The sequence below is a fragment of the Scomber scombrus genome, chromosome 20 (genome assembly GCF_963691925.1).
Source record: "Scomber scombrus chromosome 20, fScoSco1.1, whole genome shotgun sequence".
NCBI classification, from domain to species: domain Eukaryota; kingdom Metazoa; phylum Chordata; class Actinopteri; order Scombriformes; family Scombridae; genus Scomber; species Scomber scombrus.
The window spans coordinates 20,843,304-20,863,374 of NC_084989.1; the positions used below are offsets into that span (position 1 = coordinate 20,843,304).

The 20,071-nt window shown below is 36.6% G+C and overlaps 2 protein-coding genes and 1 long non-coding RNA gene across 4 annotated transcripts in view; all 3 read left to right on the forward strand.

Moving 5' to 3' along the window:
- Positions 1–2,898, forward strand: part of tmem108 (transmembrane protein 108) — a gene marked incomplete in the record, with an annotated part of 58,456 nt that extends 55,558 nt beyond the window's left edge. The window contains 1 exon segment of the mRNA XM_062441408.1: positions 2,543–2,898. Within this exon segment, the coding sequence (XP_062297392.1) occupies positions 2,543–2,659 (117 nt within the window).
- Positions 2,899–7,545: 4,647 nt separating this feature from the next.
- cdv3 (carnitine deficiency-associated gene expressed in ventricle 3) lies at positions 7,546–13,509 on the forward strand. Of its 2 annotated transcripts, none has more exons than XM_062441169.1 (5): positions 7,546–7,970; positions 9,346–9,422; positions 10,780–10,922; positions 11,381–11,543; positions 11,660–13,509. In XM_062441169.1, exons 1-5 carry the CDS (start codon positions 7,770–7,772, stop codon positions 11,784–11,786), a joined length of 711 nt encoding a protein of 236 aa, XP_062297153.1. In that variant the 5' UTR covers positions 7,546–7,769; the 3' UTR covers positions 11,787–13,509. The 2 variants fall into 2 exon arrangements, with proteins under 2 accessions (XP_062297153.1, XP_062297154.1); XM_062441170.1 differs by having other exon boundaries at positions 9,349–9,422.
- Positions 13,510–17,619: 4,110 nt separating this feature from the next.
- Positions 17,620–18,187, forward strand: LOC134001962 (uncharacterized). Its single transcript, XR_009927570.1, has 3 exons — positions 17,620–17,634; positions 17,670–17,864; positions 18,067–18,187. It is a non-coding gene; the product is annotated as an uncharacterized LOC134001962 (long non-coding RNA).
- The last annotated feature ends 1,884 nt before the right edge of the window (positions 18,188–20,071 follow it).

The window sequence follows — 20,071 nt, forward strand, 5'->3', positions numbered from 1 at the left end:
CTGCACGCTGAAGTGGCGGGACATTTACTAGATGTTTTCAGTATCAGTCAGCACAATTGTTTTTAATGAGTATGGAAAAAACAAAAGGATCCATGTCCAATTTCTCCTGTCAGCAAGCCTCTGGGCCAGCTGAAGAGGGTATGACACAGTTATCAATAAGGTTTTATAGAGGATGCTTTCTGGAATAAGCAAGAAGATCATTTTCTATGTCGGGAATCAATTAGATTACTTGTTAGTAGCAAGTAAAAGTAAAGTATATGTTGATCGATTAATGCATCCTTTTGGATCTTGTGATTCTTGTTGGGGCATAATGTTGTTTAATTCTAAAATATGGCAAGAATTCAGTTAATATTCACTTAATCTTTTTCTTTATTAATTTATTTTAATTAATTAATTAATTTTATGTTTCCAAAACCAAGCAACAAAACATCTTGTGACAACGCTGATAGGGCATCGAGGTCATGTCGTCTGTAATATCTCTGGTAATTAGATTTTGACATTACACGATTACACACAAATTGCACATGTTGGATATTTTAAGGCCTGTTTTATATATTTTTCAGATGAAATATTTAGAAATTTTGGAATAAAATATATATTTAAATGAAAGGGATTTAATGTTTGCAACTAGACTTACATACCAGGCAGTGAAAATGAGACTTTGCTATTTATATCATAATATACAGAGACAGAAAGTATAGAAAATGTAATAAAAAAGTTCTATTAGTACATACAATTCTTTTTAATACTTTAAAAACTGTGCAAAGTTTGGTGGCTAGCTCTCAGATATTCTCAGATAATTTGGTCTCAGTATTTCAGAAACCTTGGCTAAAGCCTTGGTGATTGATGTTTTAGATTAAGGGTGCCAGAACCAGTCTGGGTCGAATCTGGCCCAAATTATCGATAACATGTACCGCTAGTCTCACTTATTTTCACTTGCCATTCACAGTGAAGGCTTCTGATCTTCTCAAGGATATCCAACTGAAAGATAATTGTCTTTCAAATCTGAATCATAAGTCAAATTCTGCCTTGGTGGGTTAGGACATATTTTATCAGTATCTCTTACCAGGGTACCCCTAGATGGTTTATATATTATATATTATTTATAGGTTATTACGCAATGGTTTTACTGGTCCGGCCCAATGGAGATCAAATTTGGCTGTATGTGGCCCCTGAGCTAAAATGAGTTTAATACCCATGAAGCCCCTAAATACACGAGCTACAGACACGAGCTACAGACAAAATAATTGTGAAAAAAGGTCTCCTGCACAGTAAATTAACAATATTACTCAGCCTGTCCCTTGAACCTACATATTTTACATCGTTCATGTCTTTGTCAATGTTCACCTTTAATCATTTAACTTGCAGTTCTACCACAGATAATCAGATTTAAGAAAGGAGTCACGCTGACAAATGCTTTAGTGTTTACATCCTTTTACGGTGACAAAAATATGATTAAAAATGAATCCTTGCTGAGTTACAGTAGTAGAGCCCATGTGCACAGTTGGTGGTTTCCTTCACATTTGAATAACGTGTGTTTTTGGGTGCGTTATATTGCCATCTGGTGGAAATGTTAGCACAGCACTAGTGTCAATCTCCCTTCTCTTCATTCACCATTGCATTTTGATTTATGCATTTTTTTTTGTTCTGTTTGCATGTTTTTTGCCATTTTTCTCTCCAGTGACCATTTCACCGTGTCTGTGTATGTGTGTCTCTCTCTTTTTTTTTCCTTTTACTCCTCTGCCGTTGCTCAATTTGCATTCCTTTGCTGCCTGTTGGGGGCGTCAGGAGAGGGAAGCTGAGGTTGGATCTTGTGTAGGATGCCCCTGGTGACACCCAGGTGTTGTTTTTTTCACCGCCCCACCACTCCCACCACCCCCACCCCCCTTCTCTTTGCTTTACCTGTCTCTGTAGAGCAGCAGCCTCGTAGCTTCCCTGGTGCTCTTGGTAAATGACAGTGCTTTTTTTTGGGGAGAAAAAACGATGCCGTGATCCTAATACCTAAATGACAGCGTTAGTTTGATTTGATTGGAGCTTGCTTATAAAACATGGCTTCATCCTTTTGCTGTAAAACCATTTTTTCCCCCCTCACATTCGCACCTCCCTCCTCCAGCACTGCCTTATTACTGCTGACTCACAATCAACAACCATTTCCACATCACCCAACCCCTTTACACTAAGTCCCTCTGTTGCCTTGTTTCTTCTGAGTCATCCCTCCCTTTTGTCTCTCCAATCTTGAAGCTTTTTACATCCTCCTCGCCCCCTTCCACTCCTTATGTATCTCTATCCATCTAGCTTCATCAGATATCTTTTTTCACCATCTCCTTAAAAGCCCCCGGGTGCACTAAACCCATACTTTATTCTATTTGCTTCCACACTAAAGTGTCCACTCATTGCCTGTAGAGTGACTTAGATACAGTAGCTGCAGTGTGTGCACTAATAGTGAGCCCTGAGGTGTGAATCGTGTATCACAGCTGAACAGTTAGGCACCTTCGCTAAATTTATGTTTTTTTTCTCCACGTGCATTTTTTTTTTTTTGCAGGAGCAGGACAGCTGTCTACCGCCTAACGGAGACTACAGCGGCAGCAGCGTGGTCCTGGTTAACCCTTTCTGCCAGGAGACCCTCTTCATCAACAGAGACAAAGCTTCTGCCATCTAGAGACAACAACAAAAAAGAGAGACGCTGTTGGACTGAACTGTCAAAAATAACTGCATTCTCCTCTTCTTGCTCCCCCTGCTGTTGTTGTCTATTTTATATATGTGGTAAATATCCAGAGACTTTGACTTTATACTGTATATTACAAACACAAAGAGCAAGCAAAAAGAAGAGTGACATAAACAGACACTATTTACTATGAGGATGCACCTGCATATTTTTCTGATGTACATTTTCTACAAAAGGCTTAATTGTGATAAAGGTTTTTATGTCTTTATAAAAAAAAAAGATACAGAGTATACGTGATTTGTTTCAATACAGTGGCTTGATGGTGAGTGCACTGTGGATGTTGCCACATGAAATCTGCTTTAGAGAGCGAGAGAGAGAGAAACGTGCTATAAAAACATTAAAAAGCTGTTGTTTGTAATTTTATTTTTCCTTTAAAAAAAAAAATAAAAAATCAATCCCTAAATACTTATAGCCTGTTGAACTTGAATATAGCACCTACTTACTTTGAGGGAGGGGGAAGAGAGGTTTCTGAGGTTTCTGGATGTGAGATTTGAGCCCGTATTTATCAAACTTGTAAGAAATATACTAAAACAGAACTAGAAGAGTACTTGCTGATATCATCATCTGATCAAGAAACTTACTATTACTTATAATGACCTTTTTAAAGAGCAACTCTCAAGTGATCGCATGATTAATTACATGTATATACATACATATATATGACTTAAATTAGAGGGAATTGATGGGAAACAAATAAATAAAACTATATGACTGATAAGGAGAAGTGCAAACAATAAAGATGCATAAAAAGTGATGACAAACTAAATCAATGCTTGCTTTATTCTTGTTGTTTGCACCCCTGATAAATGCAGGATAAAGGAAAAGAAATGGGGGCATAAGATCCAATTAAAAGCAAATAATGGATTAAAACTACCCTGTTCTGAATAACCTAGGTAGATGATCACTTCAGAGACCTCAGCAGCTCTGTTATATTTATAAAAAAAAACATATTGCTAAGTCATATAGGAAATGTCATTAGTAGCTGTAATTCTTCAATCTGCAATATAGGAGTAAAAGCTAGTTTGATAAATACAGGTTCGTGTTTTAATGGTTAATCGGAGAGGAGTGTGTGTGTGATTTCAGCAGTTTTTGAAGAGATGGTGCATCTATCTGTCAATTAGACAGAATTGGCTTAAAAATGCCTTTGTTTCCCCCCCTCATGTGTCACCAGCTTCTCTTAAGAGGGACCACATAGATGTCTTAAATCCTTATGTTGAGTTGTTGTTGGCCCCCTTTTCTTTTTTTTTCTTTTTTTACATATATATAGATATATATATATATATCAGTATGTGTGAGTGAATGCTTTGTTTGTGCATGTAAGCATACCTGTGTGAGAGTGTAGGGAGGGGGTTGAGATGTGCTGTTAATGTTAAGAACCAAATATCACTGTTATGTTGAAGTCAAACAGCATCACTTTTAGCTCGGTTTCATCTGTTTCCGTATGTGTGTGTGTATATGTGTGTGAGTGTGTGTGTGTTATGTCTGTCTTTGTCTCGGTCTCTTGTCTGTATCGTGGAGTTTCTACTGGTTCTAGCCCAGTTTTGAGAAGAAAAACCTTCTCAGCGCTGTAGGAAACAATTAGACCAACCTTTGCTACTCTTTAGTGTCTCCCTCCATAAATAACATGTTTGTCCATCAATGCAAGCTGTTGTTCGTTCAAGTACAAATGTTGAATGATTGTGAATTACTCGCTGGATCACGTAAAATATGTGTTAAAAAAAAAATCTTGACCAATGAAAATACTGACATAAATAATGTCTGGTGAATATTTTTGCTGTGAGCACATACAGAGGCAATTTTAATTTAAAAAGTAAAAATATAGGTTTGAATATTTAGTTTAATAATTGAATTGGTGGTCCTTCCTTCTATCATCTGTTTTACTTTGCATTGCCGCAGCTTTATTCAATAATTAATGCTGCCTGCCTCTGTCGTCGCTAAAGGTTTTCTGCATTGTGACATGTTGTTCTTTAAAATCACTGATAGAAAAAAAAAAAAAGGTTAACGTCGAACAACACGAATAGACATATTGATATTTCTCTGCATTGGCTGCTCACAGCGGAGCTTGTTGTTTTGCACGCTCAAAAGTGGATATTTTACAAAAATGTTCAGTGGCACGGTGAAGCAGTGTTCAACATTATGTATTTTTTGTACTGTAGTATACACTGTACTTTTTACTGCTGAGCAATAAAACAAACAAAAAAACACTGTATGAATTTGTCTGATTTATTACGTTAAAAAATCAATTTAGTTGACAGGAACACGCCCTCAAATCTTGCTGTAGCTTGTAGTTTGTTGATACCAAAATCCAAATGTATTATGTCAAGCAAGCACGTGCATGTTAACAGGGATGGGAAGTTTACTTTGGAAATGTAATAGGTAACAGATTACTAGTTACTCTATTTAAAATGTAATAAGTAATGTAACTATTTCAATTACTTCATCAAAGTAATGTAACTTATTACATTTGATGACAATGTTTTCAGCTGTTAGGGTAAATGTTCCCATTAAGCACCAAAATCTAAGTCCAGCTGTTTTTCATGGATACTGACATGATTTATAAGGGAGATCATTTCTTATAAAGCAACATTTATCTCTCATTTGAAAATGTATTCATTAGTTCATGTAGACTTTGGAATATAAAATAAAGATATTTGATGAATAAAGTGGGTTTAATTGGTACTGTGACTCCATTTAAATCCATGTGTGCTCCAAATAAGCCCACGTCATGATTTATTTACTAAATATATACAAAAAATATTGATTTCAAAGAATGAAAAACAGCAATATATGTATTCAGTAACATGTTAAATATTAAAAAATGAGGAAAAAACCCTCCTGAGCAAAATCTTAAAGGTCTGACTTCAGATGTAACCTCCTTTGTATCATCAACATCATCATAACTCTTATCATAACTAATTTAATGACACATTTTTTCTCAGTAACTGTAACAGATTACAGTTACATTTATTTTGTAATTAAATTACGTAATGCTGTAACATGTACCTAGTTACTCCCCAACACTGCCTTTTATACAGCAGATAAACCTCCAAGTGTTTTATATTAAGACAAAACAGAAAAAAACATAAGATATGATGGTGATCAGTTTACTATGTAACAGGGCAGCATGCACCTGTTTAGCTGACCACAGCACATCCATTGATGGAGTCGACTGGAATTTTCTCTTTGTGTACCAGCGCTGTCTCTGTGGTCAAGTGACCCCCAGCTCCGGGAGTCTGACGTCACTTCAGTAATCTGTTTACGAGTTTGCTGCACTGCTGAGGAGAGGCTTAATTTGATGTTCCTGTTATAAACAGTAATTCAGTTCTTCAGATTCTTCATAATAAATAAATGGGAACATGTTTGGTAAATTGTGTCCAAATTTAAAGGGACTCTCTTGCGAGAATTAAAAGTTTCCTCTGTTAAAAATGTATTTTTTGGAGATTATACTCAGTCAAAGTAAGATGTGGAAGTGTTTCATGTTTTATTTATTTCCTGATTCACCCTGCTTTGTAAACAACTGCTTAAATGCACACACTCCACTCAGGTGTGTAATTAAACAGTCAGGCTTCTGTGAGAATTTAGGGTTAAAACAATAATCAAATACAATTATGTAATTGATTATTTTTCCAGTCGTTTAAATGCTGATTTTGATTTGGATGTTTTGATGATTATTTGTGTGTGCGTTAGTGTGTTAAGCATTTTTTGTAATATACAATTGTCAAAACAGGCATGAGGTTAACTATTTGTATTTGTCTTCTGTAAAAAATCTTCTGAATTTTAAATGAAATTGAATAAACACAAAATAAACAAAACATTTTACATTATTTTATTACTTCTCCAATTATCTTATCATTCTTGCAACTCTAAACACATTATAACAAAGCGCTTGGGAGGCTCTTTCATACCATCAGCTATGAGACTGCACAACACCACAGCTCCCAGTATCTCCCACTCAATTTGAATTTCTCCCAAGGGGGATCAATAAAGATACATCTTATCTTATAAAAAAGAATGGTAGAAATCATTGCTATTATAAATTACTGTTTTTAATAAATAAATGTAAATTGAATACAATGAAAATAAAAAAATATAATGTGTAAATATGTATATAGTATCTCATTAATTTGAGATACTTAGTCATTATCTTGAGATAGTACGTCATTTTGAGATAAGTCATTATTCTGAGATACTAAGTCAATATTTTGAGTAGGGCTGGGGAATATATTGAAATTATATCAATATCGTGATATGAGACTAGATATCGTCTTAGATTTTGGATATCGTAATATCGCAATATGTCATAAGAGTTGTCTTTTCCTGGTTTTAAAGCTGCATTACAGTAAAATATATTATTTTCTGAACTTAACAGATTGTTGTAGCTGTCCTTTTATGTACCTTTTACCCACTTTGTCATTATATCCACATTACTGATGATTATTTATATATATATATAAATATTTTTTGAGATAGTAAGTCATTATTTTGAGATAAAAAGTCATTATTATAAGCTAAGTCATTATTTTGAGATAGTACGTCTATATTTTAAGATAATGAGTCATTATTTTGAGATTTTAAAAAGTCATTATTTTGAGATAGTTTCTCATTATTTTTGAGATAGTAAGTCATTTTGAGATAAGTCATTATAATAATCATAATCATAATCATAATCATAATCATAATCATATTTAGCATGGCACAAAATTAAAAGTTGTATTTTTTGCAAGAATCTCTTCACAAATCACGTCTCCATTTGACGCTTTAACGTGGATGACATGTTCCGGTTCAGGGCTGAAGTGTTTCCGGGGTTACGGAGCAGATTTGTCACAGCCCTTGCATGGCATGGTTGACAGGACAGCTGGAGAATCAGACAATTTTATCAAGACTGTAACACAACGTAAACTCTTAAACTAAAGAGTAAAATCTAGTCTGATCGTTTTTACAGCTTTAGTCCTTCACGTCTTCTCCGAGAGATTTCTCCTCCTCCCTCCTGCTCCTCCTCAAACATTTTGTGTCATTGCTCTCTAACTCTAGTTAAACGTTGAAAATGGCGGATCTACCACCGGAGAAGAGCCTGGACGATTTCTTTGCCAAGCGGGATAAAAAGAAGAAGAAGACAGATAAGGGGAAGGGTAAAGATTCCGCCGCCGCCGGGCCCACCACAACCACCGCCACTGCGCTGAAAAAGACCAGAAAGGAGAAGGAAAAATCGACTAAAAACGAGAATCAAGACGCGCAGATTGAGAAGGTAAATGACTATCTTGAGTGACGTAATTTTTTTTCGAACATCGGTGTCGTGGAAAATGTTGTACCCCTCATTAAAACGTTCTAACCGTTACACCTTAACAAGAGAATGATAGCCGTTGACGCCGGTTGCTAGCATACGGCCCCCCGCCCCGGGCACACATTGTGACGGGGTACGAATTTCGTCATATCACGCGTTCTAAAGCCCTTTTCAATTATGACGTGTCGCACCGCTGCATAATATTATATGGAGAGATGATATGTGTGTGCCTTAATGTGTGTGTGTGCGTGCATGGTAGAGGCTGTCATCACCACCCCCCCCCCCCCCCCCCCCCCCCCCCTTTGAATCGTGGCTTTCCAAACTAGGCCGAGCCGCCATTAGTCACAAGTTTTTTAAACAGGAGTTGGCAGCCCCCTTTTTTTAAGATTCATAATGACACTACACGTAGATGGAGCTTAAATATAACAAGACAATGGTGTTAAATATCTTCATTTTTATTATTGGACTACCTTTTTTTTGTAACACGTCGCATCACCATTTTGATTTCCCCCCCTTCGATCCTTGCAGTCAGGGGGTGCTGTTACACTATATCTGGTGAACCATCAGATTCTGTGACCTGCATTATTGGTTAGCCATGAGGAGTGAGAAGGTAAAGGAATATATAAATATACTATTATAGGGCATGTTCACAGAAGCTGATTGGTCACCAGATGCAATGGAACACCGGTCCTGACTGGTGCAATACTAGTACCTCCATTTCAGCCCAAAATGAATTCACACTAAAATGAAGTGCAATAATGGCACCTCCAGCCCAGACAAATTCTTCCCCAGTACACTAGACAAAAAGGCAAAAGTGGGGGGTCAAGGCACATTGCAAGAGTTTTCGGAGGCATGGCCTGAGATGGCACATGAAGTATGGAGGCTGTCGGGCAAAAAACTGACCATCACACCACAAAAACTGTCCTATGAGCTGACCCTGCCTACAGTACAGTTGAATTTTTGAGCTTCACTGTGCAGAGTTTGACCCTAAATGGCTGTTTTCAGGTTCATCTTTTGGAGATAGAAAGTTTCTCTGTGCTCACTGAAAATCCAATTTTAAGTGCGTCTGGATTTTTTTTTTTATGAGCGTGAAGGAGTAGATGTGATTTTAAGATTTTAAAAAGATTTGTGTGTTTTATATGCATATTAAAACTTGGATTTGAAGGGGCTCTTTAAGAAGAAATGTCCACACTGCTGCTGCTTTCCAAAGAGCTTCTTTAAATAGATTTTCCAACATTTCCAATAATATTTAGACATTCTGTAAGAGGTTCACACCAAACATAAGAGATAATGTAATTTTACTGTAATGTACTTTGGAGTTAATTTGTCTGTTGCCAAGGAGGACGAGGAATGGAAAGAGTTCGAGCAGAAAGAAGTGGACTACAGCGGGCTTCGTCTCCAAGCTTTACAAATAAGGTGAGATTGAAATGTGTTATGTCTGCTTGCCCACATGAAGAGTTGTCATCTGTGTCTTAACAATGGTGCCATTTAAAAAAAAAAAAAAAAAAAAAATTTAAAAGAATTCCTGGTGCCAATTTGCATTTTCAACATGTAAAAAAAAAAAACGTTCTACTGCCTGCTAGTCAGCTTTTCCAAATGTGCACCACTCCCCTACACACAGACATATATTATTTTTTTATAATATTGTACATGGGCTGCAGGGGAAACAGTGGATGCAGTTATCCAGGCTCCTTCTCAATTACCACCCAAATCTCTCCTCTTTTCAGGGATTAAAATAGCAAAGTTGAATGGCATACCGCTCTTGATTCATATGCTATAGTAAAGTCACCTTACGCTAAATTAAATATAAGTATATTCAATACAATCTGAAGAAAATTCAGTATTTACTCTTTAGGCTGAAAATGTGCAAACCTGTTTTTATTTTCACCATTTTTAGTTTATATTTTAAATTATTTCAGAGCTGTTAGAACAAAAAACAAACATTAGGCTCACATGTTGATTTTACAAGCAGATGCTCGATGCCCATAAAACCAAACTAAAGTCTAGTTAAGATTGTCCTTATGACAGCGCCCGACTATCACTCTGCAAACATCGTATCTCTCCACAAACTATAATTTCCTAAATAAATGTGGTGAATGGTGCCATTCACATGCTATTAAACACAAGGGAATACACGGAAGGGGCATAAATGGAAACCACAGTCAGTGGAAGAGTAGAGACAAACAGAAACAGATTTGCTCACTAGGCATCTTGAATTAAGTCAAAGATGTGTCTGCTTTAGTTAAAAAAAATTTATTGACGGTAATGTTTAGAAATAGGAAGCAAAGAGTCCGGAGGAAATTAAGAAAAAGGAGTTCAAAGTAACTTAAAGTAATAATCTTAAAGATTTTCATTTAAATAAATCTCTGTTAACTCACTGCATCTATCACCGAATGAGGTAACACAATGGTGATTGAGCGCTTGGCCCAATGATGAATACACTTGAATTTGCAGTATTATGAAATGAATGTCACTGGCGGTTAAGCAGAGCTAACACAACAGATTTGCTCTTCAACTCACTTGTATGTGAAGTAGCATACTGTGTTTTTTCTGGTATAACATCACAAAGGCAACTCTGTTTGTATCCCTGAGACATCCATGGAAGTGAGGTCAAAAGACACACGTGCAATTACCTCTCATCGCCATAGGTGACGCCAAAGAGAAAAAAATGGAAATCTTTGAGATTGTTACTTTAAGGAAATTTGTAAAACAGTCATGCAGAATATAAAATCTCCTAACCCTTCTGCTTGATTCTCTCTCTGGTTAATTACAGTGACGAGAAGGAGGAAGATGACTATGAGAAGGAGGAGGTTGGTGAAGATGGAGAGATCATTCTGGTCAGTGGAGACAAAGTGTCAGGGCCTTGGAACAAGTCTGGAGCTCCTCCTCCTCCCCCTGCTGCTGCTGCACCTGATGGTAAGTAAACCAGTTGTACCCTAACCCTTATTTTGCAAACAGTTTTCCAACAAAGATGCCAGGAATTAACAAGGTGCTGAATATACTCTGGGGTCAGAATACCTGTAAAATTTAAAATAGGTGGACTTTTTATATCACAGTATATCACAAAGAATCAGGTGTACCCACATATTTCACCCTAGTCATTTTATGTATGCTGATTTTTAAGCCTTTTTGATAATTTTGAGATACTGCTGATTCACTGGAGCCTGAGACTGAACACGTTTTTCATTTCAATCCAATCCACACAAATTAGTTTTTTCATAAAACAATCATGGACACAGCTTGACGCAGCCATAAACATTGAATTATTTTTGATTTATGCAGTGTGTTTCTTAATGAAAATAAAAAAAATGCTCCAATTTGCTCCTGGAAAAAATGTGTTTTTTTTAAACTGGTATTTATTTCTTTAATCACAGAGGATGTCGAGGTGCCTGAGTCAAAGCCTTCAGGTGTGTATCGCCCACCAGGGGCTCGGTTGACCACCACCAAACGAGCCCCAATGCAGGGCCCTCCTGAGATCTTCAATGACGCACAGTTCCCCTCTTTACTGGCCACCGCTAAGCATGTGGAGACACGCAAGTACGTATAGTATTAATGAGAGTAGTTTATGGTTATTGATATTCGTTAGAAGCTTAAGGTCTCATTGACAGTTTGACTGAAGCTATATTTATATAAAGTTATATCTTTTGTTTTAGGGACAGAGAAATGGAGAAGACATTTGAGGTTGTGAAACACAGGAACCGCGGTAGAGAGGAAACCGGCGGCGCTTCTATGCAGCACTTGCAGCTTGATAACCAGTACGCCATCCTAGGGGATAAGTAGAACCGCTTCCCCTCCGTCCCCTGGCCCCTCCAGCACGGTCCTTTCCAGCCCCCCCCCCTTGAAGGAAGCTGAACTCCAGCTGTGTGGACTGCAGTCCTGACAGAGCTCACGCTGCCACCATCACCACACCGGTTATTCTCTCACGCACACACACAAACACACACACACACACACACAGAGTCTCACAATACATACTCACACAGCCATACAGTGACACTCCCTTTAAATAGATGATTAATACACTTTACATACAGAACACTGGTTGGCAAAACTGAAGGACTGCATCTGAAGGGGCTGCTGTGAAAGAGGGAATAATTGAAAAGGAATTGGCAAAATACACCCAAACAACACTGCAGCAGCAACAAATGACGACGTAGTTGTCCTTTGTGGATTGTACTCAGAGCAGCGGTTGTGTGGCGCAACTTCTCTCTGGACTTCAACTTGCTTCGATAAAGCCACAGAGGACCGAAGATGACTTTAGGCGAGATGATTTTACAAACTTCTGTGAAAATATCTATTTTTTGCAAGATCGTTATAAACCCAATCGCACATGGTATTTTGGGGTGTTTTTTTTTTGTTGTTTTTTTTTTTAGTTGCGGTTGGGGCTTTGGGATCGGGGATACTACCTCAGCAGCATAGCTGGTGGTGACCATGTGAACTGAGAGCTTTTTTTCGCTGTGGTGGTGACTGGGGGGCAAACACCAACCCCCTCCCTCCCCCTCCCTCCACATACAAGCTGGCCATCAGGCTCGTTAATTTAGAAACTTGAAGATTTTTTTTTTTCCCTTCACATGACAATGACACTCTGAGAAGATCTATGGACAAGAAGTGATAGGTTGTGGTCCTCATGAATTCCTTTTTTTAAAAGTGGCCTTACCGATAGAGAGAAACTGCTTTGTCATCTGAAGAGAAACTTTGCTTGTTGTCTCACGGGCTGTTGCCTGCCTCTGGATCTCACCACTCTGTGAAAAAAAGATACAAAAAGAAAGAAATCCTTCTGTTCGAGAATGTAGTGCTGTTGTAGTTTGCCTGATAATTACAACTAACTAACTGTCTTTCATATCCACTGTTTTGATTTCGCTGCCCTTACTTTATTTTGGTCTATAAGCAAAATTAAGCTCGTCTAAACGCTCGTCAAAAAGTGTAACCCAAACAAATTCTTTACTGTGGTTTGACACCAGATGTCACAGATGTTACAATGTCAAGAAAATAGTGATGGAAAACCACTTTAATGCATATTTGTTGAGGTTGTTTGCCCATATTAAGTAAAGTGGTACATTTCAACCCCAGTTTTTAAGACCTTTTTTCTTTTTAAAAATCATCAAGGCTTTTCCTTATTGGTAAACCTACCGTCTCAGCCGTCATTGCCGTTGTGTAGAACAAGTAGCTTGTGCATAAATTTTGGTCCCAGAGACGTTACAGCGATTTTACTCGTCTGTCAATATAAACCTGTCATCAAACCAACAGAGCGTTATCCACTTAAAAAAACAAACAGCGGTATGCCCCGGGAAAAAAAATCAAATCATCTAACGGGGTTTTATACAAGCATAGTTACGTTTAGAAAGGTGAAGAAGAACTGGATTTATGTTCTATGTTCCTGTCCTTTCCAATAAAAGATGTCGGGGAGCGTCGATCCCTGCTGGGACACTTTGGGTGGACGTAGATATTATTTGTAATGAAAAGAGAAGAGCCTAACACAAAAAATAAAGTGATCCTTGTGAAAGATGTCTTGTCTGAATCTTTTGAAAGTGGGTATTTCAACAGTATGTCAAGGAAAAAGTGTCCATTTGTGGTTAAAGACCTGCTATCAATCACATAAGTACCATCACCTCTTTAAATTGTAGTATCTGAGATTGCAGGTAAGTGTTAATGTTGTCAAATTGTAGAAAAATGTACCTTTTAAACCAAGCAATTTAACAAATGGAGGAGAAAAAACCCAAACTACTCACACAAGTCTTTATTAAATGTGTATTTGAAAGAGACATTAACAACAGTAGAATGATTAAAAAACCCACGTTGGTTTCCATTAGGGTTTAAACTGTGTTGCCATCAGCTGAGTTTAACCCCCTTTCTCTGTGTCTTCTTTCATTCTGTCACCTGAAATAATAAGATGAACATTTAACATAGAGTTAAAATAGAAATAAAATACCTGGAATTGACACTCCATTGCTCTTTTTCTTAAAACATACACACAGATTGAACACCACTCAATTTATAAGGTTTTTTTGTTGTTGTTCTGAATAAATGCTACTTGTAAACTCATATAGACATTAATTGCAGTGAGTGCTGAGTAGTTTCTTACCTTGGGCACATTCCCCTCAGTTGGGATAGGCGTGGGTACATCAGTTTGATTTCCAGTAGGGATCCCAGCAGCCGTCGGAATTACATTGGTCGCCGTTGAGTTACATTTCATACAATCGTGACTGTCCATCGGACTCCAGCTACCTGTCTGAAGGAACAGAAGAATGTATAATTTTGATGTATTAGAAGTATGCTGATAATAAATATATCTGAAATGAATTCCTCCAAAATATATTCTTCTATATGTTGATATATAAAGTAGTGTTTATGTTTTGTGCAGCTACAATTATCAAAGAAACTCATGGGTAAAATCTGTATTTACTCTATTAGAGACATTTAGATGGGGAGTTCTTAAAGATAAATGTGTGCAAATTTTTAAAAAAGCATTGCTTATAATCTTTTTTACATTGTCCCATACATTTTTGATTAGTGGCTCATATTTAATTTAATTGTAGAACTGCAGTCTGTATTTAAAGCAGGCTTTTATTTTAGAGACAGGCTTTATTCTGAATTTTCCCTGTTTCCCTATGTCTGTTTTTATTATATTTACATATTATTATAAATATATGTAAATATAGAAAAGAAAGTGAATAGTGTGCACATCCAATCCAATTCTTGTACAGCTTGTAAAAAGTCAAGTGTGCAGGCAACCTCTCATTTCCTCCTTGAGAGTAATTAAAAAAAAAAGAGAAATTACAGATTACATTTAAAGAGAAACCATGGCTGTTATTGCTGTTTGCTTTTAATATAAACTCAAAGTTTTCTCCATGCTTACCTGTTGTCTTGATAAATTCGGGTTCATGTAAATAAAATGTAAGTGTAAAAGCACCTGTACCTATGCTATAATACTGAGTCCACACTTCGGCCACTAGGTGTCGCTGCTGCGCACAAAGCAAAAGCACACAAAGGCCTATGGAGCTCGTTCTGCTCGTTAAATAGATTTAAAATGGCGGGAAAACCAAACCCAGAGTGGTGCAAAGTGGCTATACATTCATTGTAAAATAAAGACTACAACAGTAACACCAAGAAAGACGGTGAAAATGCAGCTTTTGACGAACAACAGTGGGTAGTGGAGGAGAGACGCACTATGTCTGATTCTGGTGCTGATATTGATGCTAGCCAGTGGTGCTAAACTCACCTGTGCCATGTATATTTAATAGTGTACTGCACCCCTTAAAATACCATACTGCTGTGTTCACTTGTTCCTCCTCCTCAGCTAACTTCAAATCTAACTACACTTAAGTTAAGAGAGAATCTTAAATGTTATATTGCGACTGATTCTCCACTTTTATCACCATTTATAATGAGAAAAAGAGTTAAATATCGTCGTCAAAAAGCCTTAACACTGTTTAAACCACTTCCAGATTTGTGAAACCTTTATTTTGCTCTTGAAAACAGGAAAAAAGGGCAAATTCACTACTTTTCCCCCCAGAGCAAGATCAGAAATCAATATACTTATACCTGTCAAAGTGTTCATCTTCTTAAATCTGGGCTAGATGACCAAAGAAACACAGGTTTAGATTTGTTAAGCCTTCACTGTTTATGAAAACGGAAAAATAATAACTTTAATTTCTCGTTAAAAAAACACTATATTTACATTTGCTAAATCTGGACTAGATCATTATAATTATTAAAATTTGAGAACTCCCAAGTATTGTGGTTTTTATCTGTTTTCATAAGCAAAATAAAAGATTTCACAAGTCTGAAAATGGGGTTCCCAATATTTCATCTATCCTATTTACAGACTGCAGCATTTTTATTTGGCTTACTGGTCCCATTTCCCCATTGTGTCGCACAAGTTATAATATATAATTTTACACTGTATCAGCATTATGCAAATGTTTATGCAGTTTTTATTGAATGGCTTTGTAGTCTGTGCTGTAAATACAACTATTTAACATCCACTAATATCAGAGGGCCCACTCCCACTTTTAACACTTACGTCCCTCTTCTGTCTTTCAAGTGCAGCTGTGTCTCCTTCTGGCCACTGGAAATGAAATGCACAACACCTTTTTGTCATTTTATTTACGCTGGCTCTGCAAAGGTCATTGACATTTCAAACAAGCCAACAAAATAATCGACCAATTATCCTGTTTCATGGAAATAACAGCCGTATGATACACGCTTCTGTTTATTCATTGATTCTTGCAAAAAAGAGTACTTCCAAGCATTTAATTTGAGCCAAAGTTGTTCAATTTAAATCTCAATTCTGCTTCTGAAACATATGTTTAACACTTAGCTTTTAGTTGAAGAGCTTAAATTATAAAATATAGAGTGCAGTAATTAACATCATTCCTTTGGCCTAGTCCCAGCTGGTTATGTGAAACAAGTTACAGAAATTAAAGTCATTGCAATGTGCAGTACTTTATTTAGCAGGTTAGAGCCAGTGTTATGAAAAATGCATAAAATCTATAGAGCAATAAAAGATGTTATTTTTTAAATCAAGTTATTTCTTTTCCAGAATCATCATCAATAAATCTACCACAGTGACTTACCAGTGCGAAAACAAGTCCCACCAAACAGAGTAGTGCAAGCCCTCTCATCCTGATCAGAAATTCGCCTCCTATCTGCTCACATACCTGTTTTATTAAGTCCATGTAGGTGGAGCCAAAGTTCTGCACTGCTAATGCAATTTGTGCTTCACTTCCAGTCAAAGTCCAACGTGGTATGTTTGTTGACGAATGTAAAATTGCACACTCACACAAAGTCTACGTTCTGTTCTTGTGTTTTGCCACTAAAAGGTAATAACGGGGAAAAAAGGAGTATAGACGAAGGAAGAACAGTCATTGTGTGGCGCTGCTGTCTTCTGCTTCCATGATCTTGATCTGATTCATTTTGGATGAGCAACAGCCAATTGGGAAACCCCAACACTTGTTATAACTTCATCACTCAGTCAGTCACTCACTAATGACCAACTGCAGTTATAGGGCATGTCCATCCAAAAAAATTAAGACATTCCTTAAGCAACACTGAAGCTTGTTTCCTAATTTAAACCATTATTTTACTAACTGAAACCAATGCTTAATGCTTAACATTGGTCTTACACCAAATGGTTTTCTTTACGTGGAGGCACACTTCTCAGTCTTCGTTGTACTTGTGTAAAACAGGAAATGAGGTAGAGTTACAGTGACTGGATTTATTCGTCTGTTTCATAAAAGATCTCTGCTGGTTTAAGGCCTTTTTGGACTTTGATATTATAAAAAGTCAACAGACATTTTGCCATATACTGTTTATATCATATTTAGAGCATATCCTTTAATATCTCTCCTGATATATCTTCCTTTTTAAGTCAGTTGGGGGCAAAACAGTGAACACTATCACAACTGTTATATGGCAAAATTGTACCATGATAAGTGAGGTATTTAATATCTGTGTTGCTTAATTCTTTCCAAAAACTGTTAACCAATTATACCACAATATCATTACCACTGTGACATTACATATACCATACAATGATAAATGATGGTATTATCGCTCACTTCTATCCTTAATGTCAACTGAAGACTTGTCGTAACCTATCCCTTTAATATTTACCATCATTTATTTAGTTGTGTTTTGTTAGTCAGTTTTATCAAATGGCAGATAATTCTTTTCACCTCAGCCAAGAAAAATGATTACATCTGTTCAAATTAATAAAAATGTTTATTTAAAAGAAGCAGTAGCAGGAAGATTAAATCGCCTGGTTGTTTCCTCATCCTGATGGCGGTAAGTCGGTCTCATTACATTTGCATTGTGTAGTCATCTGCTGAGTCAAACTCCTCTGTTGTGATTTTTTTTGTTTCTCACTGTAAAAGATAATACATCTTTAAAAAATAAGCTCAATTAAATATTTGTAATTACTTGCCAAATACTTTATTGCTTTCTTGAAAGACACACATTGAACAATACTGCTGATATTATTAACACCACACAGTCAGGTTAGCAGTGGACATATATATTCTATAGTTCTTGCAGTATCATAAGTATTAATTGTGGTGAGAGTTCAGTACCTTGGTGTCTTCCTTGGGACGTTCTTTTGGGAACCCTGCAGTGTTTTCAAGGCTGTGCCAGAAACCAAATGGCTAAAGGGGGAAAAAAAAGCAGGAATTTAAATAGTTCAATAAAAGCACAATTGAATCTGGAATTCAATGCAGAACATATGACTTGTCTCTGAGTTCGTCTCAGTACCAGGGGGTCTTTTTTCTTGGGAGGTTTTTCTGGAAACCCTTTACTATTGTCAAGGTTCTGCCAGACACCAGTTGCCTAAAGGGGGTAAAAAAGCAGGAACTTAAATAGTTCAATTTAAGCACAATTTAATCAGGAATTAATTGCAAAAAATGTGACTTTTCTCTGAGTTTGCTTCTAAGAAATGTTGCTATTATATTGCATTTCTCCTACCTTCACAGAAAACGTGCATACATATTGTAAATCTTTAATTGAAAGGTAACTCTACATACCCCTGAGCGGTCATGACTGGTTTTAGGAGCCGTTGTGCTCTCTGGTGTCTGGAATTGAAAGGCAACACACTTTAATTAAACAAAAAATACACATAGTTACCCTAATCTAATGATCTAACTGTTTCATGTTTGCTTTTTCCTACAAGGTTGTCGACTTTGGACTCCAAACAAAGTAGCGAAATAATCCAAAAGTTCACCTGTTTCATACAAATAGCAGCAGAATGATACCATAAATGCTGTAGGTCCTTACTTCAGATACTTGGAAATGATTTTTTTTTTTTATGTTAAAAATGTAGTCCTCTGTTTGAGAATTTCTAAAAATTTCCAGGACTAAAAAAAACAAAAAGTATTGATTTATTTACGTTTTTTGGTTGCAAACAGATTGATCGAACCAGAACACATTAATGCTGTAAAATGATCAAGTTTGATATAGTTTGAGTTTAATAGCCTAGGAATAAGTTACCGAAAAGGGCATGGAAACCACAGAGGAGAAGCTGCATAGTAATGTTAAACTGGATCATGGAAACAGAAATAACCTGCAACTTGCATCATACAAATAAAATATAATTTAACTCTTGAGTTCAGAGTTGTATCAAAATGAAAACAATTTGGAACTGGATCATTTTGCAGATTTCCTCCATCATCCATGATAATATCCACAGAAATAGCCAAGCAAATACATAACACATATAAGCTATTGCATATATTGAAGAACTGTATTTAAAATATGAAAACATGAATAAGTAATTTTGAGGTAAGAACACTGCACTGTTGGATAAAGTACATTTATTGAAAACAAAGTTTTCCCCTACAACCCAATACAGAAGCATAGCAATTCCTATACTGTAGATACCTAAAGATGACTGCTGTAAACTCCTCACTACATCAAATGTTAAGTTAAGTCAGTTTTAGTCCATTGATATAACGTATAGAGCAAGTCTAGACTGTATAGAAGATTAATTTGTTTGAACTAAAGCATTTAAAATCTTTCAAAGTCATGGATAGTTATGAGGTAAAACTCTCTCTTAGTTTGCAGCAGCCCTCACTTATCTTATTTGATTTGATTTGGAGAGCAAGTTTCATCGAAACACATCAAAGCAGGTGACGCCATGATCAAGAAGTAACACTTTCCATACTTCCAACAACCTCTTGTAAAACAATGAAATGACTTTGTCCCACAATGTTTATCTACCTTTGACGTGGTGTTTGGTGCGGTTGTATCGTTAAACCCCTTTTCATTCTCCAGTGGTAATACCGACCCATATAGCAATGCCTATTTAAATATAAGAACAACAACAACAACAACAAAAATATTAGTTTAAGGACACAGTATTGTTTGCATGGTATCTATTTCACAAATTCTGTAAAGGACATTGACATTGGATTTCAAATAAAACAGCAGCAGTATGAGCACACTGCAAGCCTACAGTGATTTGTTCATCAATACTTTGATGAACAAAAAGCCCCCCAGGCTTTGTGCCAGGCCCTGACAGACATTGAAACACAATACATCCAATATGGGAGCCAAGAGATCCTGTATACATCACA